Genomic DNA, 26,571 nt, shown 5'->3' with positions numbered 1-26,571 from the left:
TCCTTAGGGACCTCCCAGTGTTCAGCCCTGGACTCCATTTCCTCAGGATTTGCCTTCAGATCTGTGGTCTTGCTTACTTCTCGGATGGCCTGCATCTGTTTTCACCAGCCATTCAGTTTGGCAGCTAGAGAAGCAAACTGCATTTCCATTATTTCTTTAATGTGTTCTTGGCTGGCTCTTATTTTTTGTTTCATTTTGTCTCTGTTGGTTTTTCTGGCAGCCTCCATTATGGAGACTAGTGAACCTATCTGCTTCTCCATCGTTCTTTCATTTGGCTTCCATCCTCTCTTGCGTTGCTTTGGTATTGGCATCCATCCTTTCTTGGGTGTCATCCACTTTGGTGTTCATTTCAGCCAGCATAGCTTTCAGGAATTCCATGTTTTCCATTTTTATTGGATGGCACTGTAAAATAGATCCTCGTTCCAATACTTGATCATTCCGATCCATTTCATACCACTTCTGACACCAGTTGTCACATGTATCAGTGACTAAAGATGGGGTTCAGATTTGTAGTTGGTTTTATTAACCACCTACAGGTTGTAACTACAATTAATTATTACACTATTACTGATTTACACAATCTGAAATCACTCCACACTAATCTTCTCAGTCTCTTTCCACTCTTCTATAACACAGGAACAATAGAAGTCTCACTAAATTATACACTCCCAGTATCAATGTACTACAGCACATGTAACATCACACTAACATAAGTAATTAGCGCCCTCCGTAGTCTAGGGGTAACGTTCCCACCTCGTGACTCAAGGTACACGGGTTCAAACCCGGCGGAGGTCGTGGAATTTTTAAGGGCAGAAAAATTCAGGGAACAAGTCCTCCGGGAGGGACTTTAAGGTGTGGGTCCCGTGTCATAGCTTTACGGCACGTAGAAGAACCTCATGTCCCAAGGGGACCTCTGAGCGAAATTCAGGACATTTCCCACCCAACAGTAGTCTCTAGCGCCTCTGGTAGATGGGGGAAGCATCGAGATACCGCTGAGCCAGTAGAGGCTGAACTCACTGGCTGAGTCGGGACTGATGGCACGCACCAGTACCGGTAGGGAATAGAGACTGGTAGAATATCACAGGGGGACGCACAATGGACCAATATCTGGTCTAAGTGCATGGGGAAACTCACCCTCTCCAATAACAACAACAACAATATAAGTAATTTAATTCTTCTTCTGGCCACACTGCTGTTCCCTTAGAATGTCAGAACTCACTCCTCCAGTTTACAACTGCGTGCAAATGACCTACATTGTCCACTGTTGTGTGACATCACCACCTACGTGGAAGTGTGTTGGCTGAGCCATTGCTTATAAACAGGTTGCATAACAACATAGAAAAAACAGCCTCATCTGTTGTTGCATGTTTGACTGTGTTCACAGAGTTGTTGCCTGGCAATGCATTGATCAAATCTGTTACAGTATGTATATTTGTTGACAAACTGTGAATGGTCCTATTGACCACATGTTGTTTCTTTTAATATTGTTACTGTTACTGCCAACTTTATTGTTGCTGGCTCTGTAGAAGTGGGCAATTTTAAATCACCTGCTCCCAGGGAAAAAAGTGTTACTCCACCATTAAAATGTGCCTATCAAACATAGTATTAGAAGATTTAAAATCTCTGTTCCCATACAGTGAAAAGTTAATTAGTAGCAATATTAGTAATATTGTCTAGGACTGTGATTATAAATTGCATCAATGGCAAAGCCATTCTTCAAGAGAGATACTGTTTTAAATACAGACACATCTGATCATAAAGAGATATGTATTACAAGTATGCCATGCATCCATATTTTGGGGCAGTGGGACATTTTAAAGTAATTTAATAATATATATTCTTTATGATTTTTGTGTGAAGTAGAAATCACAGTGTCCTGTATAGGTAAAACGTAAAGCTATCTGTGTAACAGGCTGTGGAAGTGCATAGGGTTGTGAGACATCGAGGCTGTCACATTTTCTACACCATTGGCTCACAAATGGCGATGAGATTGTAAGCCTTGCACACCAGCCACCCCTTACCCCCAGGAAGATTCCTGGTACTCATTTCCGTCAGAGGCTGAGTTGACCCCAGAGCCATAATGCGTCTGGAAGGATTAAGTCAATTGAAAAATCCAATGATCTCATCAGAAATCAAGCCCTCTACCTTCTAGCTTGTAGCATAATGCTTCAATGAACTATGCTACTACATGTCTCATCCTGTGTAGACCATAATGAAATTTGTGTAGTAGCTTTCAGGGTTAACTCTGCACATTTAGATTCTGACTTTTGCATTCCATGTCAGTACCTATATCTGGACCATCACTCAATGGACTCTTTTACTGTCTCCAAGTATGTAGCTTTGAATGGTATGATGATGGCGAGAAATAAATTAGAATGGATTTGGAATGATGCATTCATAGCCCGATTTGAGGTACTATCCTAACACTGGCTTGGAGGAACTGAGGAAAATCACATGAAATGTTAGTCATGATAGGCGGTGTCCCCACCAAGATTTCAGCCAAACAGCTAGTGTGATTCATGCAATATTCATTAAAAGGAAACATAGTTGAGGAAGTTATGCAGTCAGTTTTATTATTTGCCATGGTATTTTGTTACATGATGACACAAGACGTATGTTACAGTGTTGAGAAACGATGGACATAAGGAATCAGTTTCACTAAAATATCAACATGAAGTTATATACCACAGATAAAATAAAATTTTAGTTGTCATGGCATAGGAGTGGCCTGTGGAGCATTTATATACACTACGGCTGTAGGGAAACAACAAAGTAGGTAATCTAAAATTTATATTTTAATAGCGCAAGTGCAATATTAGGATGTGACGACATAATTTTTGTCATCATGTTTGTGTTTATAGAAAACATGAGACTGTTAAGATTATGATACTCTGGGATGTGATGCCATGTAGTTCAGTAGATAAGTACCATCATTTTGAAGGAACCTGCTACCTCCATCTTCAGGGTAGTGGTATTTATGTACCAAATTACATGGCGTTACATTCCAGAAAATTGTAATCTTAACACCTGCTGCTGTGAAAACAGTATCATTAGGAGACCATTATCTCAGACATGCAGTAAAAATCAGAACCAAATCATTCTCAGTAAGAGCTAAAACAATAAACATTAAATAAATATAAGTTGACATCATGTATAGTGAAGTCAGTATATAAAATGGTTCCTTGTCTGAGTGGCAATCTTATTCAATAATGAAAAATATTGTCTTGTGGGATATGACCCCATGTAGTCTGGTAGAAGTTTACCAACATTTTTGAGGAATGTACTGGCTTAATCATTAGGGTAAGTCAGGTAAACAGCGAGCAGAGTCTGTACTTACTTGCCCGGCTTACTCTTTGACCCTGAAGATGGAAGCAGCATGTTTTTCCAAGACATTGGTGAACTTGTACAAGATTGTATAATGTCACATCTCAGAAGACAGTACTCTGCAGTCCTTGTTGTGAGAACCCCAAGTCTCTTATTTAAACATATTTCAAGCGGTCACTGTAGCGTAGACATAATATGTTTTCTGTTATATAGGAGCAGAAGTTTAAAATGAGATTTTGAGCTGTGAAGGTTAAGGTAGTGTTACTAAATGTAACATACCAATCCACATTTGACCTAACCAGGAACGAGCAGTGCAGGATAAAAAACCAGCTCATAATTTGCACTCCAATGCAAAGTGATGTACATAGTCACACAATTTATATAATAATAAGTATTCACGATTTGGCAATACAAATATACAGCAATATTTATCGTAACATATTAGCAATATTTATCGTAACATATTTTATAAAATTAACTGGCATATAGTCATGGAAAATAATACTTTCACTTTAAATAATTCAGTACTATTCTAGAGCTGACAGACACTTTAATTAACCTGCTAATATAGTGTAATAGTGTTTAATGTACATTCATGTTTCAGTGACTATTAATGACATCCATAAGTGATGATACATTATTACTGATTTGATGCAAAATTACACTTTATGAAGAGTACAGTCTCTTTGGTTTGTAGTGCTGTGTAGCTCAAAGACAGCCTAATATTTCAGAGGAACATACTGTCTCCATCTTCATGGTTGAAGATTAAGCCAAGCAAGAAGCTCAGCTTGCCACATCATTGTGCTGGTTTCACCTTACTATTTCAGCCTGAAGATGGAGGCAATATGTGCCCATAGATTGTCCGGCTGTCTCCGAATAATGTGGCATTACAACTCAGAAGACCAGCCTCAAATCAAATATTCTTTAATTACATTTGATAATTAATTTTTGTGAAAAACTGAAGAGTTGGATTCAAACTAGTTTGTCACCCTGGCATACTGGTTAATTTTAAGTTCATGTGTAGTTTTCTTTTCTTTTTTCCCCCCCTTTTGGGGTGGAGTGAGGCTGAGTCCACTTGGTATATCGGCCACTAAATGGCCTATCGTACCAGTCCCAAATGATAGATGATGAGTGTGGAGCAGTCAGTGGAATTAGAATTGGCAGGGGAAACTAAAGTACTTGGAGTAAATCTGCCTCAGTGCCACTTTGTCCACCTCAAATCCCACATGACATGACCTGGGCTTGAACCTGGGCTACCACAGTGGGAAGCCAGTGACTAACTGCCTAAGCTATGGCATGGCCAAATTCATGGGTAAATTTACCTTTACTATAAGAAGTATCTGGGGGCAACGGCAGCGTAATTGGTTGAGGCGCTGTGCTACAAGTCGGAAGGTCGCGAGATCGAATCCCGATTGAGTCATTTGATTTTTCAATTTACCTAATCCTTCCAGCCGCACTATGGCCCTAGGGTTGACTCAGCCCCTAACAGAAATGAGTACCAGGAATATTCTTTGGGGTGAAGGGTGGCCGGCGCGTAGGGCTGACAACCTTACTGCCATCTATCAGCCAATTGTCTAGAAAAATGTGGGAACCTCAACATCTCACAACCCTATGAGCCTCCATGGCCTGTTAGTTAGTTATTGGAGAGGGTGGGTTTCCCCATGCACTGAGACCTGTATTGGTCCATTGTGCTTCCCTCTATGATTTTCTACCAGTCTCTATATCCTACCAGTACTGGTGCTTACCATCAGTCCCGCCCAGCCAGCGAGACCGGCTCTACTAGCTGAGAGGTATCTATAATGCTTCCCCCATCTACCAGAGGTATTAGAGACTTCTGTTGGGCGGGAAACATCCGTTAATTTGGCTCAGTGACCTCCTTTGGAGATATGAGGTTCTTTTACGTGCCGTAAAGCTACGACACGGGACCCACGGCTTAAAGTCCCTCCCAGAGGACTTGTTCCCTGAATTTTTCCGCCCTTAAAAATTCGACGACCTCCGCCGGGTATTTGAACCCGCGTACTACGAGTCATGAGGTGGGAACGTTACCTCTAGACTACGGAGGCCGCTTCCATGGCCTGTTACAGGGAAGCCTTTACTTTTACGATAAGACGTATCTATGGCAATGAGACCAGAAGTTTTCTTAACTGACTTAACTGGGGCTTGATGGGTTCTGTTTTCTGGGGTGTAATGCTGTGTAGTAAGGCCTACTTGCTTGGCTTACTCTTTGGCCCTGAAGCTGTAGGCCATATATGCCTCCGAAATGTTGGTGAACTTGCACTGGACTAATGGTGACACATCCCAGAAGATGTACTCTTCATAGTAACCTTTGTGAGAACGTCAAATGCAACATAATTGTGTCTTGTTAACACATCCACTGCCACAGGTTTAAATTCCAGTTGAATTCAATGGGCAAATCAGCCATCATTCTACGGACTAACACATTTCAGTTGAGAATAAAGAAACTGAAATATATATTTTGGTTTCTCAAACCACACATCATGACCTATGAATGTAATGTGGTAAACACAGAACACAGTGGAACCCCCATGTAATTTTCGTTGATTGATGGTTTTGCCTTATTCAGTGTTCATCATTTTAATGTTCAATGAACCCAAGTCTCTCAGTGGAAAATTTCCTTCCTTATCAGTTAGTGTATAATTCTGCTGCTCCCCAAAGAAATCATAAGTGGGGGTTTCAGCGTATAATCAAGAGAGACTGTAATGTCAATATTCAGTCTTGGCAGTGAATACATTAACAGTGCATCCAGAACAATGTAGCTTTAATTAAAATGGCCTTTATGGACAATAAAACCGATTTATTCTTATGGTGGTCTGTCATAATAATTAGCATTTACTTTATATTTTTGTGAATCTTTTGTGATCTGTTGAAACTCTCAATCCATAATTGGAAGATTATATTGCCCCATAGTTGGAAAATTCTACATTGATGTCTCTTCAGTCAGTAGGATGACTGAAGAAATGACTGTCATGAGATCGTTACATCCTCCTCCATATATGTCTTGTGAAGGCGCAGTGTGCTGACGAGTAGAGTGTATTGTATTTCCACTTCAATCCCCAACCAGCTGCAGCCATCAGAGACTGTAATTAGTACCTGGTTTTTGTGCCCAGAAGGACACTATACTTCTGCAAGTACTTTGATAAGGGGCCTTGCAGCCACGGGTGTAATACGTTGTGTGTGATGCGATTCGGAAGGCTCATGATGGGCTGAAATCTGTGCCACCTGTAAACAGCATTTCAAATTCATATTGATAATACATTGTAATGAGTCAGAGGAAAACTTAGTTTCTCTATATTTGGTACAGTCTCATTAATATACAGTCAGGGTCATGATATTATGTATTATGACATTAACCTTTCATTATTCTGTGCTTCTTTATCACCCGGGAGTATAAAATTTTAAATTCTCTTGTACCACAGGCTCGCAGCCAGATTTTAACTTGGCAGTAACTGTATCGGTATTGAAAAGATGCAATACTTGGCCAACCAGACCACATGCAATCAGCATTACAAAAGTACAGTGAAGGCCAATAAAGTTTAAAAAAAAGAGATAGCCACCTCTCTCACGCTTTCCAATTTGACTTCCTCTTGTCTTGCTCACTGCAAATAATAAGCACCATTAATCAATGAACAGTCCTAGTGTTGTTCCCATCCCAGGAGGTCACACAGCTGCCACTTTGATAATATTGGGGATGGGTTAAGAAGTACCAAGACTGAATGTCCTCCAATGCCTTAATGTCCATACAAGGTTTTGAGAAAAATAATTCCTTCCATGCTGGGTTCTTTTTTTTTTTTTTTGGAGGTGGGGGTGCTAATTTTGAATAATCATTTTAGAGGGTGGATATGAATGTCTGTAACCTAACCTGATTTGACTTAACCTGACTTAACATGTTATGGACATATATACATGAGTGTGTGTTGTGTCCACACACTCATGCATGTGCATGTGTGTCTATGTCTGTAGCATGGAAAAAGTTAATCAGAATCAGGGGATAGATGGAAGGAAGGGACATACACGAAGCTTACTAATAGGTTCTCATTATGTCAGCCTAAAAGACATGAAGACATTTGAATACACTTTTTCTGTCTACATATTATGCTTATTATACTTGTATCAGCCAGGTTTCTCACCTTTCCTCACCTGAGTAGCCTTGATATAGATCAGTGCATTATGAAAGTAAATATTAACCCTTTCCTATCCTTTCTATTTCCAGCCTGAGTCGTAACTTGCATGAAAATTAAAAATAAAGTATTTTGGTATGGGAAAATATAAAATTCTGTTGTTTGTATATGCAAACTGCAAGAATTATAAAGGAATATAAAGAGCAAAGATGTAACACTCAGCATGGAATCATAATGCAGTTGTAAATTTGCAGAGTTACTTTTGTGGAAATCTTCCAGCAAGGAATATGAAAGGGTTAATAACCTGTTACACTATTTGTGACAATTTCCTGATTAATGTTTCTAAATGAGAGAAGTAGTGTGTAACAGGGAGCAGCAGAGACTAGTGCTTGCGTCCTACCCTGTAGTTGCGACACCTCTTGACCAAGTCGAACCTCCTGTAGCGGAGACAGTGCCACTGTGGGATCTGCTGCATGTTCCTCAGAGCCTGATGGCACAGAAACAGAACTTGAATACATTTTCAGTTCAAGCAGAAATGAATATTTAGTCACGTTCAATTTGTAGTACATGTCCTCCTTCAGCACCTTATGCATAGTCACTTGATCCAGATCATTCATGTAGGATTTGAGGTTCTCACAGCAATGGCTATGAAGAATTCTATCTTCTGGGATATAATGCCTTGTAGTCAGTGAAAGTCAATGGATGTTTCAGAGAAAACAGAGCTGCTTCCTAGCAATTTCTTGCGCCGTTTACTCTTCAGCCCCAAGATTCTTAATGATATTAATGATATTTTGCTCAGAAACATTGGTTGACTTTCACTGGACTGCACAGCATTATATGCCAAAAGACAGAACTCTTCAAGACAGCTCATGTTGTATAACCCAAAGGTTCTTGACTCTCAACACTAAATCTTTCCATTTGGCTTTATATAAGCCTTCCCACTTTTCATGAGATTTTCAAAACAAATTGAACCTTTATGTAGAGCTTTTGAAACCTTTGATAGATTCCGTTGAACTTGGTATACAGCACTTAAACAAATATCACCATGTGTAACTTTGTTCAGTTAAATTTTAAGGGACATTTTATATCTGGACCTATTGGAACATACATGATTTACCTCCATTGACAGACAATGATGACTGGTCACATATGACACTTCTGTTATGTGTTTACTGTCAGGTCCAAGTTTCACTTACATAGTTCATTTTAAGAGCCATTACTTAAGAGACCGAAGCAGATTTGTATGTATGTGAGTCCTTTGACAGAATTTCAGTTTGAAATCCATATTGCTTATTGGTCTAAAACATATATTTTGGCATATGTGACCATGTATAACCTACGAACAAAATTATATGACTCCCATAATGTACATGTTCTTCTTGTACAACGTTATCATAACTGTCACTGATAATATAACCAATTGTGTTTATGCTACTGAAGTATATGTGATGTGGCTAGAAAGATCCAAGAATGGCCATAGTGGAGTGCTGCTGTCACATCCTAGCCTGGACCTGTTAGTTCATGTTGTAATATGTTCTTTCAGCTGTGTTTGAGTGCTTGCGTGTTTTGTGTGCATTTATTGTGTGCTTCAGTTTTAAATTAAATGAATGTTTTGTGCTTCAGTGATGTAAACATGTCTGGTAATTTTTGGAATGGTGCTTTAATCTCAAATTTCTGATGAAACTAAAAAAAAAGTCATCGAAAGTTGCATATCATTAGAAGAAGTTTATTGACAGTCTGCAGTGCTGAAAGGATGAGTTCCTGAGTGGAATATACGATTTTCTGAAGGAAGAAAAGATCTCCATGATGATTCTCAATTGGCCAGCCGACAGCAATGAAAACTGAAGAAAGTGTTGACATTCATATTGAAGTATGATTGTTGGAATGAAAGCGGAAGAACTGGGGATAGATAAAGAGGGTAAAGAGGGTGAGGTAATTTGTGATACAGAAACAGAGTCTACTCTCGGAACATCCTCTGTGTTCTCCTGATTTGGCTCTGAGTAACTTCTGTCTGTTACAAACTAAGAAAACTTCACTGAAGAGGACACATTTTGGGTTACAGGAGGAGTGCAGTATCATGCACTAAAAGTGATATCACAAGAGACATTTCAGAAATGCTTCTAAATATAGCCAAAAAGAACAGCGTAATGTATGGCTCCCAGGGGAAGGGCTCTGAAGAGGACAACAGTAGTTAGTTGGTAAGCTGAATTTTAACTGCAGATGAGGTCACTGGATTTTTTCAATTGATCTAATCCTTCCAGCTGCGCTATAGCCTCTGGGTCAACTCAGCCTCTAACAGAAATGAGCACCAAGACTGTTCCTGGGGGTAAAGGGTGGCTGGCATGTAAAGTTGACCTCACCACCATCTGTTATCTGATGCCTAGAAAATATGGGAGCCTCAGCGTCTCACAATGCTATGGGCCTCCATGGCCTGTTACAGGGATATCTTTCCCTTTTTTTACAAAGTAATTTACAAACTTTCTAGACACCTGTCATGTAACTTAAATTTACCCAACAAGAAGCATGAACAACGATAAATAAACAAAGGAGAGAAATTAATTACAAACATATAGTTCAAGCTCATATAATTTAAAAGGGACTGTGTATACTTTGACAACAGAAATGATGTATGTAAAGCGAGTACCACCCCAATTTGTCAATTTATGCCCCCCCTCCCACCCCCAGTTCTCCTAACTGGCAGGCCGTACACACATGGCTTTGTCTACACAATGGTTAAAACCCCCTTCTTTACTGGAAGAAAAGCATTGAAAAGTCTGCGAACTTGATCCAGGCTGAAGTGTATAGTGTGGCCAAGAAACTGACCTGCAATTTTCCTGCCAGGAGGCAGGTTACATTTTCATGTATGAAAAGACCTGTTATTTGAATACATATGAATGCCGTTCCAAGTTGGTTAACTGTTGATTCATGTGAGGAGGAAATATATAATCATACATCTTTGAGGAAAAGATCAGATTTACTTAAGCAGTAGACACCACCATAGTTCTAACCCATTCTAAATCTGTGTGTTCGTATATGGGGAGGGAAAGTTAAATAATTTTGGTTGAAGTTTTTGGAACAAATATGAATGGATCCTGTATGAATGTCACAGCCTATGTATGCTTTATGCCCCACTCAGCACAGCCTTCATGATCTGATCATGCAAGTAATAGTGGATGAAGAGTAAGAGATACAGAGTGCCCCATTATGCAATTTTCGTCTGCTCCTTCATTACTGCTCATGTCTGTGAATTCTCTGTAGCACTTTGTTCTCAAATAACTTCAGTCTGTGATCTTTCCTTGAGTCGAGGGACAGAGTTACTCACATATAGCAACAGGACAGATGTTATAATTTTGTATGTTTTAAACAGGAGATGGGAGACCTAGACATAGATGGGAGAATAATATTAAAATGGGCCTTACAGTAATAGGATGGAGTTGTATCGATTGGATTCATCTGGATCTGGATCAGGACCATTGGAGGGATCTAGTGAACAGGGTAATGAAGCTTTGGGTTCCACAAATGTTGGGAAATTCTTGAGTAGCTTAGTGACTGGTGGCTTGTAAAGAAGTACTTAGTTGGTTGGTTGGACAGCTTTTGTGATTGCACCGTACTCTTTATGATGAGAAAGGAACATGTACATTGTTTCAGCCACATTTACTCCTAGACCAACCTCCACACTGGTGTCTAATCTTGCTTGTGCCTCTAAATTAACACCATCAGCAGAGACCTTGTTTGAACTGTAACTTTTGTAATGTACTTGTTCTGTAAATGGTCTCCTTGCTCATGCACTGTGAGACCCTTGTGTGATCAGCTAATGTAAAGTAAACTAACCCCTGGTGACCCAGCCTACAGATTAAATGCCACTGCCTTGATCTTGGACCACTTTAAAACTTCTTTTAGCCTACTTTCCTAAAGTAGGCTTATGTTATCTCCATGCTGTCTGTGTGGCTCTGTATCCCCTCCCTCCATCAACTTTTGAATGCCTGAGCCAATCTGTATGAAACATGGTATGTATGAAGAAGAGTCAATGAAAAGGCAGCAAATGGAAGTAAATGTAATGGATGTAATAGGCTTTCTATTTTATCCCTACGTATTAGCACAGTCTAGGTAGGTAGCAGACGCACATGCGCATGTTCAGAGGCTAGTTTCAGTAGTCAAAATGGCGATCGTGCTTGAGAAGTTTATTACCGAGAAGCAGCTTCTGTTGTTTGTTTTTTTATTGACAAAAGGACTCAGTGTAAAAAAATGTTCCCTGTTTACGGTGGGAAGTGTTTGTCGCGTAAAGCGGTTCACAACTGGGTGGCAAACGTTTCGCTGACGATGAAGAGGTTGAAACAGAAGTGCAGAAGTGGCTGAGACCACAGTCAAAAGACTTCTGCGCCGTGGATTTCGACGCATTTTTAAAGCGATGGAACAAGTGTGTCAGTGTTGGTGGAAGATATGTCGAGAAAAAATATTTTTTGCGGGTTCGAATGTTACATGTTTCACGTTTTTATATGTATTTTTGACCTATTTATCGAATCTACCTCATATATCGTGGTACCTGGGCAACCCATCTTAACGGCGTACTTCATAAATCCCTCCCCTCAGTCTTGTGCGTATGTGTAACCCTCCTCTCGTTGCTAGACAAAAGCTTGGTAAACACGTTCCCACTGCAACGATACATGCAACAATAGAAGAATTGTTAGACGCGTGTATCTGTCGCTCTGCTTGTGTATCCCTTATCGTTGCTGGGTAACAACTCGGTAAAGACGTTCGCGCGGCAACGAAGTATTGTTGGAGACGTCGTTTTCAGTGCGGTCTATGTATCAAAGGAAAGTATGTGATCAGTTCTTCCGGGAACTTCTTGTTGTGAAATGTTTTACAAAGCCATCAATATATGGACTAGAATGATATGAATTGGAAAGGATTTTGAAGGAAGCGGTCGTGGCCTAATTCCATATACTATACCGAAATTTGCCTTGAGGGACTGAGGAACACCGCGAACAATCTCATCGGGATAGCCAGCGTTTCGGCCACTTCCCAAGTAAGAGTCTAAAGCATTACTGCGACTCCAACCCGTTAGTTCGTACACGGGTTTCAAATGGTCACTTCCGTGTGGCTCCATAGAAGTTCCCTGTGTCCTGAACTCGAGTTGCACAATTATGCGGTCGAGTGGGTGACACCCCTGCTTGATTTTCCGGTTGTTTCGGATTCCGACCATGATTCGCATATCTTCATTGGCGTTTTTCCTATCCCCCCCCCCCGAGTCTCACTGCAAATGCCACGACAGTACCCACATTTAGTCGAAATATCCTTCTCTCTACGTGTTTTACAATTCTCTGCGGGCTATTTACGACACCGTCAGTATCCGGAGCATACAGCTGTGATCTTCCTAATTAATTGTTCACTAATCATCCCATCGTTTGACGTCATATAGGCCGATACACCGGTAGTGACGTGAGCTACATCTGGAATTCATTGTTGCCCCGACACTAGAATGCGAGATGGATGAACCATGCCGCTGAAGTGCGCCACTTCGTATTTCCAGATATTTCCGTAGCTTAATCTAGATTCCCCTTTCTCCAGTTCACCGATAAGGCCAGTGGCTTGTTCCAGCGTCTGTGAATTCCATCTTCTGCGTGGTCTACCGGGACCTGTTCTTCTTTGGGCCTGCTTCGGCAATCGTCCTCCTTCCATCATCTCCACATGTTGAAACCAATCTTGGGTGTTCCTAGCCTCTCATTCCTTGAGAACACCTCAGTCGGTATAACGACTGGCTACGGACTCGACGAAGGTGGGGTCAGTGTTCGAGGCTTGATGGGGTCAATTATTTTCTCTCCCCCACGTCGTTCAGACCGGTTCTGGGGCCCACTCAGCTTTCTACCCGATTGGTATCGGTCAAGAAAACGTGGATCTATACATCCAGTCCCCCATATGCCTTCATGGCCTAGTGCTTAATTAAGCACAGGGACAATTTAACCTCTTTTACCCCTAACTCTTTCCTAATGTTTATTGTTTCTAATTTTAGATATTTATAATTTTTGTACTCCTCTTTATCTCGTTCTCCATCATTTGCTTGCATATAGCAGCACAGGAACGGCCAACACTAGGTAACGTTTTCTTTTTGTGTCATTTCGAGTTTTCACGTGAAGTGTTCGCCTAATAATACTCCACACATTTAGGAATTTTTGTATCCTAATATCTATGGCGGTTTCCTACAGGAATCATAACTTATATAGGGTGTATTTGAAGTAATTTCGCCTGTTCGATAGTTTTGTCTTCTATTAAATTTTTGTTCGAACTGCTTATTTCCCTGTAAAAGCCGTTGTTCTTATGTTATTTATCGAGATATTCGTGTTATTGTTTCTGCATGTATGATGCAGGTGGAATATACATCTCTACAGTTCATCTCCACTTTCCTGAATTATAATTTGGTCGACTGCAATTAGCAGTGTATTCAGGTCAAGCGTTTCCTTTAAACACATTCCTGAGTTATTTCTCGTAGCCTTTTCTCGCCACAATTTGTCCCAGCATTGCACGGTTTACTTTGTCGAAAGCCATGTCATAGTAGAAGCAATATGTCTCAGGATTGAAATCCGTACCTTTTTCTGTGATCTGCTGAATGGTAAATATATCATCTGTAAAAGTCGTCCTTTCGTAAACTCATTCCGTTTTTTCCCCAAGCAGTGAAACATCTGAGATTCATAACTTCATAAGCCTTTTACTTAATATTTTGTTTTTGTTGAACAAAAATAACATATTTTTAACAGGTTAATAAATCCCAGAACTGAATAAGATCCTTGGTGATAATGTCATGGTCGATCTCGTCACGGACGAATTAGTCACTTCAGATGTATCGATTCCTATCGCAAGGTATATCTATTGTTGCGATCTGGGAGTGCAGCTGTGTCTGTAAACATCGCGGGACAGAAATATGGAGCTCGCGTGATGACCTTGAACATGACTTTCTTATTTGCAAGCGAGAGCGGAAGACAGCCCCTTTGCTATCTCTGAAGAATGTGATTATGAATCATTTGTTTTAAAATTATAAAGGCAAAGCTATCCCTGTAACAGGCCATGGAGGCCAATAGGGTTGTGAGATGCCGAGGCATCTGTGACCCTGATTCTGCCTATTTCTGCAAACATGAAATTTTAATAATTTCGGTTGTTCCGTTTTCCCGGACCAGAATTTTTTAAGTATTCACAGACCGTTTTTCCGATGATGATGATGATGATGATGATGATAATAATAATAATAATAATAATACCGAGCACCTAGGCGTAGCAGTATTTTTTTCTTTTTTCGCTTAGTGGGGGGGTGGAGTCCATCTGGGTCCACTCGGCACGGCGGCCACTGATTGGCCTATTGTAGCCTGCCGCGGGTGATTATGATGATGGAAAATTTTGTGGAATGAAGATTGGCAGGGGAAACTGAAGTAGTCGGAGAAAACTCGCTCCAGCGCCACTTTGTCCACCACAAATCCCACTTGACCAGACCCGGGATTGAACCCGGGCCGCCGCGGTGGGAAGCCAGCGACTAACCTCTTGAGCTATGGCGCTGTCATTGATGTAGCAGTAACTCTCATAACTTGTGTTAGAGATGTGCTCGGTTCGAATCCCGGACGGGACACCAGCTAGCCTGAGTGTTCTATGGTTTTCCTCAGTCCCTTCAGACAGATGTCGGAATAATACCGGGATTAAGCCGCGACAGCTTCCTTCCAAATCCTTTCCACATCATTCAGTAGTCGTTCTACCATTCGACGTTATGTGGTCTAAGATATCACAGCACTGTAAAGAAACGTGGTGATGATTTCTACTGTGATAATAAAGTTGATAGCCCGGGTAAACGGAAGGTGACTGTGATTTTCTGTACCCATATTTGGAATTACCTTTTTACAGTTTTCATGTGATTCTGTTTGTAACTTAGACCTATTTGTCACACGAGACCCCTTTGCATGTCGCGTTCGAATTGAAGTTGTGTGTAGGGTCGTGCAGGAGCAATCGATAAAACGTTACTAGAAGTTGTACTGTTCTGAAAATGATGGATTTAGTCGATAAAATCTTCCCGGTCTGTTACCCATGTCAACTGCTTAAAAATCACCGACGTTTCAGGAGGCATATCATTATCATGAGGATGATGATGGAGACAGATGGGTCCTGAAACGCCGGTGACTTTAACCATCTAAAACAGCTTATGTCCTAAGGAGATTTTGTCGACTTAGCCACCGTGAAAGCTTCAGGTCTTGCATGGTTTTAGTTGACATCACATCTCATTGTTTATGCTGTTTCTCTTAAGAACTTTCTTATCGATTTGAAACCAAAAGTTTGTCATAGCCACATTACTTATGAGATATTTCAACATGAATGTTCCAGTATAGGGTATAGGCCTCATATAAGGAATTTTTATCATTGGAAATGTTGGATTTGAGGCACTTGCAGTGGTGTTTGTGTAAGAGTTCTGTTCTCTGTGATATAACACCGTGCAAGATATCTTCAGCCTGCTTCATTCCTCTGTCTTGTGTCGTTTATTCTTCGCTGTGCTTGCTACCTGTTTTATGTCGGTCAGGCCGCGCCATAGTTCAAGCGGTTAGTCGCTGGCTTCCAACCGCGGCGGCCCGGGTTCGATCCCGGGGTCTGGTCAAGTGGGATTTGTGGTGGACAAAGTGGCGCTGGTGCGTGTTTTCTCCGAGTACTTCGGTTTCCCCTGCCAATCTTCATTCCACCAAATTCTCCATCATCATAATCACCCGGGGCACGTATAATAGGCCAATCAGTGGCCGCCGTGCCGAGTGAACCCAGCTGGACTTCACCCCCCACTAGCGAATTTTATGTCGGTTTGTTGCGTAGCTTGACCGCCTCCGTGGTGTAGTGGTCAGATTTTCTGAGAAGTAGTGGGTCTGGAACGGGGTCCACTCAGCCTCATGAGGATAACTGAGGAGTTATTTCAATGGTATAGCGGTTCCGGTCTAGAAACCCGAGATTTACGGCCGTGGGGATCCGTTGCGCTGACCACGCGACACTCTCTATCCGCTGAAGTTGGCACTAACTTCGCCCACAAGCGGCGGTCGCTCGGTATAGTTTGCCTATGGACTACAAGCCACGGAGTTTTTTTGTTGTATAGCTTGACATGGAAGATGGATGCAGTATGTTGCTCCGAAAAGACTGTTAGCTTTCAGCGGACTACTCGGCGTTGTATCCCAGAACACAGAACTCTTCAGTTTAGGATATAAGAAATCTGACGCGTTCACTCCATTTTATTTAGTTGTACCGAAACCCGCCAGAACCTATAAAAAAAGTGTACTGGACGCAGAGTGTAGCCACATTCTTCTTCAGAGATTTTATTTTTAACAGTTTTTGGCTGCGATAAATATCTATCGAGATGTGCGCAAACGCATGTATAGGTCTTAATGTAAGGTATCCGTTGTTGCTGTTGATTTTAACCAAAATTGGCGAAGTTTTGTAAAACTCTCCGAATTTTGCCCCAGATTCCTTCACAGTCTCACCAACTGTAAAATGGGGGTAAGTAAGTTAATTTTTGCAACGTTACATTGCGAGCTCACCATGAAAAGATAGACATACGGGAGCACAAACTGATGACCCTTCAAATCTGGTTGGTTCCTTGTTTTTTCATATTGTCTAATCATCCATGAAAATGGCCCTATAAATGTTTTCTTTTCTGCCCTTGAGACCGTTTTACCAGCGTAAGTGTTCCCTCCTGCTTGCTAGAAGATGTACTGTCGAATGGATAGATGGCAGATGAATTGGAAGGCATTTGGAAGAAACTGGTCGTGACATAATCGAGGTGGAATGTGCCTGGAGGGACTGAGAAAATCAACGAAAAACCTCCCTCCGGATAGCCGTTGTCAAACTCAGTGTTACCGCTTCGTAAACCCGCTCCGTTAGTTCGTTGCCCCTTTAAGTATGCCTATACTCTGTATACTGTTAGAACATGGTTGCGTCATCGCCAGTTAGTGACGTAGAGCTTTGACGTAATCATTAAAGGAGTTTTAACCCACTTATTTTATTCATACAGATCACAGAATTGAGACCGGCCCTGAGTCTCGCCCAGCCTTCTATTCAGTGAGTAATAGGCACTCTTTACCCGAGACGTGAAGCTGACCACATATCTCCGTTAAAATGCATGGAGATATGCCTACACTCCCCTATACGTCTTCATAATATAGTGGTCTATTAAATACGGGAACGTTACCCTTTGCCGTGGGTTTGACGTTCTCACGGTGATATTATGAGATATGACACCGTGCAGTCAGGTAGAAGTTTACCGACGTTTCGGAACAGCGTATTGACTCCATCTTCAGGGTCGAAGATATGCTAAATTATCAAGCTTCACTTCATGCTTGCTTAGTATATCTTCGACCATGAAGATGGGGCAATACGTTGCTCCGAAACGACTGAGCTTCTACTTGACTATACGGCGTCATATCCCAGAAGATAGTACCCTTTTAGATTTATTGCAGGTGCACAGTTTCTCGAAATGCGATACGTACATATACGTATTGAGCAACATGTAGGCTGTTATTTTCAGCGTTCTTGTTTCGTTACTGCGTACTTGAACGCGTCCAAATAAAACGAAACAAATCCCGAGTTTATGGACTTGACACACGCAACCAGTGGGCTTGGGAATACGCTATTTGTATTTGGGTCATCTGCTTCCACCAAAGAAAACCAATCTTGCAAATATACATACTTATGTAGCGAAAATGGGTTTAGTTGCCATCATGGGTCCGCCGCCCAGTTTGTTTCTAAGGGCAGGAGGGGGTGACAGCCAGAAAATTTTGATTTGAAACTTTAGTCTGCAGCATTTAAAGTAGAATAATTCACCCATTGCTGAGCGGTGACTCTGTAAACGGGAGCCGTTTACAGGCAACGGCCCGGCAAACAAGTTCCTGCGGCAACGTACACGCACACAACAATATGAGAACTGTTTTCTTTGTGGTCATTGTCGAGATGTTATAACTGGGAGGTTTTGAATCGGCGCAGTGGGATATTCGTCGGACAGTACCGACGTGAGCACAGAAGGTGAAGAATCTGTTGTTAGAAACCGTTACCAGGAAACGTCTAGTAACAGACTGAGAACACTAGCATGTGCTGGAGTGATTTATAAAGTGTGGAAATCAGCGACATTGTTATTACGTATACGATTATATAACAAAATTATGCAGGCAGCAAGCAGAAGTCATACAAAATCATGATAACAAAAGTGTTCGCAATATTGGTCAATGCGAAGCCCGACATAGAAAGTATAAGAGGCTTAAACTTGGCGGTAGTCAAGCATACGACCGTTCAAGTGACTAGACTGCCGTGGTAGCTATTACAACTAGACATAGGGCAAAATCTGCTGTACTGAGCCTGGATTGACAGAAGCCCTGAGTATATTTTACGTGTATATACATTTTTAACGCGTTTAACATGTAAAATGTAAACATCTTTTACATTATGACAAATGACTTACTACTGCAGACAGTGACTCCGACAAAAGACAGACCTGTCCTCTCGTCAGAGAGGGCGCCCCACAATAACAAGACTGTAACTGTCAAACAGTAATAACTATCTGGTCATGAACCCCAAATGGGACTCGACACAAAGACTGACTGGCTGACCGACCGACCGTCAGTCGGAATGTGACTTTGACTTTGTTATATTTATTTGTAGTTACAACCTGTAAGTGGTTAGTACATCCAATTATCCAAAATCCCGTCTATAGTCACACACTACGTGACAATGTATTTTTAAATATTTTACATTTGGATTATTAATATGTGGTATATTTCCTTCAGTCCATATTGAAGGGGAGATGTCTGGCTATCCTCCCCACACCCCCGACAACACCCGTGGTGCTGATTTGGATTTCCGGAAGGGTGTTTCCCGCGATATAACGCGCCAGTTATTATTATTCATTCATTCATCAGTAATCTGTCAAGACGACAGGTCCACAGTCTCTTCCAAAACAGTTCCTCCACTTAATGCGATCTAGAGCTTTCTCCTTCAAATGAAACATCTCGCATACATGGTATCTCTGGTTTTGGAAAGAGACTATCCAGGAAAAGTGATAATGTGGTAGTTTTTCCATTTGCTTTCCACATCGCAGTACAACAGCCGTTCAAACCACTCTGGTCACGCCTGTTGCTATACGAACTTGAACCATCTCGAGCATTATTTACTCTGTGCTTCAAGTCGCTGCTGATGACGCTGCTTCCGGCATCAGTTTTTGGTGTCTCTCTTCGTCTGATGCCTACCCTTTGACCTGTCCAGCAAGGGAGGCCCTGCCAGTAGCTACGCTACCGCTGGTATAGCTCTCAGGGTCCTTGGCATACTCAAACCCCCTCACCACGATTAGGTGGAGCCACCAACGAGGGGGTTATTATTATAAATCACTGTAAATATTTTAAAGTCGAATTTGGACCCACTGTAACGAGGACTAGTGAGCAAAACCCGTGAAGCATATGTTCCTGTTGCTTAGATTTCCCTTTCTAAAGATTTATTACACCTCACCGCCATCTGTGAGCCGACTGTCTAGGCAATGTGGAGGCCTCATCGTCTCACAACCCGAGGGACCTCCACGGCCTGTTACAGGGATAGCTTTATCTTTTTAAATATATTACTGTTTTGTATTTTATTTTGTTTTAGGGAAGAACTTGTTACTTAAAATACAGGGTGGGGCGCAGAAACTTCCTATTTTATGAAGGCGAATAAAAGAAAAATTATTGCTGATAAACACAATTTATGTTTAGCTAATGAAAGAACATACTTTAAAGTTTTAAATCATGTAGTTTTAAACAAAATATCTTGAAGATGGTGGCCACCGTTCTCGATGCACTGATGCAACCGTTTTCTGAAGTTCCCCTCTGCACGTTACAACATGTGCACCGGAATTTGGGCTACTTCCTGCCGTATAACATTCTTCAGCTGAAGCAGGTTTGTGGGGCGATGTTTAAAAACCTCTGCCTTGAGGTATCCCCATAAAAAATATCACAGGGCGTTAGATCAGGTGAGTGCGCTGCCCACGGGATGTCACCTCGAAGCGAGATGAGCCGTCCGGGGAACTTTGCCCTCAAAACTGTCATCGAAGCTCGGGCTGTGTGGGCCGTGGCACCATCCTGTTGGAACCAGACATTTCCTAGATGCATTTCTTCAAGAGCTGGTTCGAAAAAGATCTCAAAATCGACTGTCGAACTGCCTCCACATTTTCTGGCATCGTAACGGTCCGTTGTCGTCCTGATGATTTTTTCACTACACTTCCGGTTGTCCTAAAGTTCTCTACCCACAAAACAATCTATTTCCGGTCAGGAACCGGACCTCTGGCCTTAATTCCGAAGTGAGTACGGAACGCACGCTGCACCGTCACGTAGGAATGCTTGTTCGAAAAATAGGCTTCGACAGCAAACGCACGCTTCTCTCTCGTCCACCTCATGTTTCCTACTGAGGGATATTAGATAGAAACATTCGCCGAGCCTATCCCCACTTTTCTGCGACCTCCCCTCCCTTCACACTGCGTCTTCACAGAAAGGAAGTTTTTGCGCCCCATCCTGTAGAGTGTCTACGGCAGCCCTGTCCAACGCGGCGCCCGTGGTATATATTTCTGGCGCCCTCCGTAACCACATATAATTGAACCGATTTTTAATATTAATTCAAATTGTAAGACAAGAGACATTTTTGAACGTCTGAGTACTGTTAAATATTTTCGAAAAAATTTATTATTATTGTTTAGTAGTAGTAGTAGTAGTAGTAGTAGTAGTAGTAGTAGTAGTAGTAGTAGAAGTAGTAGTAGTAGTAGTAGTAGTAGTAGTAGTAGTGGTGTGGTGGCGCCCGCACCTCCATAGGCATCAGTGAATTGTGCCCGAGTACATAAGAAAGTTGGACAGCACTGGTCTACGGTGTATTTCTTGGATATAACCTCAGCGTTTCCCTCCTTCGCACTTCATATAACTGTCTACTTACGTATAACGTTTCATGCTTATTGTTTAAACATGTTTACGATCTAACCATTATGTATCAAACATTAAAGGTACGGTAAAGTAGTCCCTGTGCTTAATTAAGTAAGCACTGTGCCATGAAGATAGGAGGAATGAGACTGGGTGAGCCCTAGAGCCGGTCCGGACGCTGTGAAGAACAGAAAAATCTTGCCCCTGCCGAGACTTGAACCCCAGCCCGTCCAGCCCTTATCCCGTCTCTGTACCGACTGAGCTAACATTATTGTGTGGATACGATTACGATCTGGAAAGCTGGGATAGCGCAGTCGATATAGCGACGGGCAGCGAGCTGGATCGCCAGGGTTCGATTTCCGACAGGGGCAAGAGATTTTCCTCTATTCCATAGTGTCCACACCGATTCTGTAATTCACCCAGCCTCCTATACAAATGGTACCGGTGGCTTTTCCTCGGGGTTATAGTGACCGGAGCGTGAAGCCGACCACTCGCCTCCGTCTAGTGCCGAGGTCGAGAATGGTGGAGCTGTACCTCCAATTCCCCATACTTATTCATACCGTTGTGCTTAACTAAACACAGGAACAGCTTTGCCCTTATTTTTTTGTGTTTTCGATCTGTGTCCAGACCAAGATTCAGATGGCTGGCTCCATCAAACCGAAACCTAGAGATAGATTTCACGCTGTCGCTGCGTTATTTTACATTCTACGGTACTTATCCTCTCGACAGTTCTGTATTTTTCGAAGAACTTGCCCTACATTATTTCAGTGTCGTAAGTAGCGCTAGTGTCGTTTCAATTTTACAAGTTCGTGCGTCCATTAGTGATTACAGGAAATTAAAAGGTTCGGTGTTGGGGTATCCTGTAATGGCGCAACTTTCATACAAACTTCGATGCAAATGGGTCAAGTGGTTCAGAAGTTGAAGTGAGGGGTTACAGGCACACGCACGCGCGCGCGCGCACACACACACACACGCTCGCGTCTGTTTCTCTGAATGTAACATCCCGACAACCTCATAACGGATTTTCATGAAACTTGATTTTCGAGTGTTTTACTTTAGCCTTGAAAGCCCAATGGTTACTATATATACCACATGCTTTAATATACTAAAACTCTGCATCCTACCCACACAGTGTATGTGTTTTCCATATGGTTCTTATAATAAACAGCGACTGTTTCCCTAAACGACATTAACTGGTTGGTCTCTGTAGCCGAGAAATGTGTTTCCTGTGAGGTACGAACAGAATTCATATATATATATTAGAATAAATTCAGCCCTTGAAAGTACATTTATGGTGCTCGCAGCTGTGGCTCTGTATTCTGAGACATAGCATCGTGTAGTCCATTATAAGCAGAGCTCTGCTTGCTGCCTGTGTCTTGCTGCTTTATTGCGTAGCTCATTCCTTGAGCCTGAAACATGGAGATGATACGTTCCTCCGAAACGTCGGAGAACTTGTACGGAATTGTAGGGGTTGCATCCCAGAAGATGGTACTTCTCATTTCTTAATTCGAATAAACGTGTTTATACTGGTTTCTGCAGTAACAAGATGGAGAGGTCACGTTTGCCGACGGATGATGATGACACCCATATCTCATCTCTCAAGGGCTTGGTTAATGTTACAACAGTTAACTGGGGAGACTTGCTCTGTTAAATAAATTCGACTTGATGGTTACAAGTGCCGTACTTAATTAATGTTCGCTTGCGTTGTATTTTTATCTAATGTAAGCCACGACATTTTATCCACGAAAATAACCCTCTTTACCAGTGACGTGTTGCGGAGATACCAGGTTCATTTTTCGATACAGCTTCATATCACAGGATGACTGGCAAGACAATTAATTGTCAGAACAGGGTGCTGAGGAGAATATTTGGACCTAAGATGGAGGAAGTACCAGGGGGCTAGAGGGATACTGCGTAATGGGTTTCCGATTTTGTACTTGTGATATTACTAAGATTATGGAATCAAGGAGGGTGTGATGGACGAGGCATGTAGCAAGCATTGGAGAGAGTACAAAGTTATGGTAGGAATACTTGAAGGAAAAAGACCACTGGGAAGACATACGCATAAATAGGATAATATTAGAAGGGTCTTAAAGAAATGAAGGTAAGAGGCCACTGGAAAGACGTACGCATAAGTGAGAGGATAATATTAAAATGGATCTTAAAGAAATCGGATGGGGTAGGGTGTGGATTGGATTCTTCTATCTCAGAATAAGGGCCATGAACACATTCACTAACCTCCGGGTGCCGGAAAATGATGAAATATTCTTGACTGGCTAAGCAACTGATATCATATCAAGAACGACTGTGATGCCGTATAAAAGGGAGGTCATATATGTGTATCGGCCTTCCGGTCTGTATGATTCATCTGCGAAATTAAGAAAGGATTTCGAAGAGATTTGATATCTGGGGGTTTGTACTGAAAGCTACGGCGTTAACATTCCATAAAAATGGTTCATAAAAGAGAATGAATTGTGCATGCCATAAAATACAGATTCATTTTACACATTTTATTGATATGCATGTTTAACCTCCTCAAGCAGAGTGATAACTAATAAAAACCAGTTCTTGCAGAGTCAGAGGCAGAGAGTCAGAATTACTTTACGACTAGCGGATTACCGCCAATCAGTTCGTCTTGGTGCCAAACCCCTTGAGACCCACGACCAGTATTTTTTCCCCAAATGAAAGCCTACAGTTATAGCCCTTATGTAACATCCTCTCTCATGAGAGGATGGGTCTGTCGTTTACAATTGTTGCTGGTCCTCGGCAGCACAGTCATTCTTTGGTCCGAGTTCCGCGGAACTCATGTCCATATTTTAACCGTCTCAGATTCGAGACTTCCACAACCTGAGGGCCAGGTCTCAGTACTTATATCCCCTAAGAACAGGGTGGCCCAGTTATATCCCTAGGCACAGGGTTCCCTTTTCGTCGCCTTCTACGACTCGCACGGCTGTGGTGGAGGTTTCGGAACCCACCTCCACGCGGGGTAGTTCTGACAAGAACTAACTCCCTATTTTCCTTGATACGACACGGGCCGCATAGAAAACGACGCGTCAAACATTTATTCGATTGCGTGTGTATTCGTTGCCCCGGTGACGTTTTTACCGAACCGTTGCCAAGCAACGATATGATGGATACACATACAGTCACACAGACTGATGGAAGGGATTTAAGAAGTACGCCGTTGTGATGGGCTCACATACCAAGTTTCATAAAGATTGATTCAGGCATTCAGAAGTTGACAAGGAGAACACAACATGGTGGTCGCATAAACCTACTTTTGTATTTTTCAAAATAAGGCAGTTGGGATAAGAAAAATGCAACATTTTCCCCACGAAGTGCATTAGCTTTGTATGATTATGAGAAGGAACAGAGAATATTTCCCCGAACAGTATTAACCATTTGCTGTTTGTATACTTCATCTAATATGTGAACGAGGATACGTCATAGTAAATTATTGACGTAAATCATTACGTCATCATTCGATTGTTACTAGATTCTGTTTCAACATAGTTACGATATTCATATGTCGATGGGAAATTCAGACATACACAGGGATTCTTTCGCCGCATGGTTGCCTGTATGAGGTAAGACGTCTTGTTCGTAAGTACGTAGATGGACTTCGGGGGGTTCTGTTAAAGAAGCCCCGCGCGACCCCAGGTACCCATTGGTTAGGAGAATGGATGAACCTCAGAGCCAATCTGGATGATATGAATGAGAGAAGAATATGTCCTACCGGGAATCGAACCCAAATTCCGCAGTTGCTTCACATATCTCAGTGCCATATTTAACGATTTTGGAGGTACAACATACAGGCTGACGGCTAAAAATTAATCTTCCATTATTGCGTCGAAGCCGTAAATTTAATCTAAATATTTAAAAATTAGTTGTCCTTTCAGAGAATAATATCTGTCTGTGTATGGCTCTACATCCCTTTGTTGGACCTTGGCCGCTTTTTCAGTTTCTTCTAGAACGGGGGAGCAGCCCGTCGCAAGGCCGCTACTTACACACAGAACAGCACAAACACAGAATAAACGCACACACATATCTATGCCTCAAATGGGATTCGAACCCACGATCCCAGTGTTTCAGAGGGCGAAGACAATTCATGTGCTAGACCGCGCGGACACTGTGATCGGCTTTCAGAGAACACTCTGTGTCTCAGTTATATGTACACTCAGTTAATGCTGTTTAGATAAATAAGTGTTTTCTATTCTGACAATCATGCGAACTGTAAATACAGCCTGAAGAGAAAAATGCAGGTTTTTAGCCAACTTCCCTTATTAAAAAAAAAGTAGGCTTGTGCTACCATCGTTCTGTGCATCCCCCTTATCAACTTTGAATGCCTCAACCAATGTTTATTAAACTTGTTATTCATATCATGGGAACTGAATACCTCCAAACAGTCTGTGTGTCTGTATGTGTATCCCTCCTATCGTTGCTAGGCAACGGCTCGGTAAAAACATTATCGCGGCAACGAATACACACGCAACAATAAAAAAATTGTTTGACGCGTCTTTTCTTTTTGTGCGGTCCGTGTGGTATCAGAGTTCTTCCAGAACTTCTTTGTTTTAATGTTAACATGTGAGATATACGTGTATAGGTACCACTGTACTTGAAAGGGTTAAGCGCTCTTTTTATGTACTTGGTGAAATTAATACTCTAAAAGTAATGCAATATATAGCTTAAATATGTAAGCAGAAAATGTTCATTAAACAATAAGGTTACGAAGCCAAATACAGTTAAACGGACTCTTTTAATATTTTGTACTTACATGTTCAGAATTTTCGATGGGATGTGTGTGTGAGACTCTTGTCAGGAGAACCAGTAAACAACAACAAATGAAAACGGAAGTAAGTCTGCACCACGCACTGTGCAATTTCATAATTGAGTTACGAAGTAGCTTTGTTGATTGTATATTTTTTAATGCTACAAGTATTAATGTATTTACAGTACGACTTTTAAGACTAATATCCAAACCAGTAAATACATAAATGTATAAATTTTGGCCCGGAGTAATAAATATTTTTTGTATCTGAGTTTGTATATTTTGCCAAGTCTTGCCTATGTCGAGTACAGCTGTCTAGCCGTGCTGTCACAACCAGCTCCGAGATTGTCGCGACACTAATAAGCTTAGTAGCGAACAGTCCACGTGGCCTTATATACATGCACAGTGCCTCTAT

General features: G+C 41.7%; 2 protein-coding genes across 2 annotated transcripts in view; one reads left to right on the top strand and one right to left on the bottom strand.

Annotated features, from left to right (window-relative positions):
* LOC111864526 (WD repeat-containing protein 75) overlaps nt 1-26,571 on the top strand; it is a 70,831-nt gene that overhangs the window by 22,821 nt on the left and 21,439 nt on the right. The window lies entirely within an intron of this gene.
* Nucleotides 5,341-26,501, bottom strand: LOC111864527. The gene is made up of 3 exons (XM_023851834.2): nt 26,163-26,501; nt 7,864-7,950; nt 5,341-6,564 (listed from the first exon to the last, which is right to left on the bottom strand). The coding sequence occupies exons 1-3, from the start codon at nt 26,271-26,273 to the stop codon at nt 6,460-6,462; spliced, it is 303 nt and encodes a 100-aa protein (XP_023707602.1). The 5' UTR covers nt 26,274-26,501; the 3' UTR covers nt 5,341-6,459.

The sequence above is a fragment of the Cryptotermes secundus genome, unplaced genomic scaffold, assembly GCF_002891405.2.
Source record: "Cryptotermes secundus unplaced genomic scaffold, Csec_1.0 scaffold960, whole genome shotgun sequence".
Taxonomy (NCBI): domain Eukaryota; kingdom Metazoa; phylum Arthropoda; class Insecta; order Blattodea; family Kalotermitidae; genus Cryptotermes; species Cryptotermes secundus.
Note: the sequence above shows the minus strand (reverse complement) of the source record. Positions and strands in the feature narration are given on the sequence as shown.

Excerpts from the sequence above, each read along its gene's own strand:
- LOC111864527 (XM_023851834.2), bottom strand. The coding sequence starts at position 26,273 with ATGAAATTGCACAGTGCGTGGTGCAGACTTACTTCCGTTTTCATTTGT. Across the intron at positions 7,951-26,162 it reads CCATCGAAAATTCTGAACAT|GCTCTGAGGAACATGCAGCA; the intron begins GTAAGTACAAAA and ends CTGTGCCATCAG. Across the intron at positions 6,565-7,863 it reads AGAGGTGTCGCAACTACAGG|GTGGCACAGATTTCAGCCCA; the intron begins GTAGGACGCAAG and ends TGCTGTTTACAG.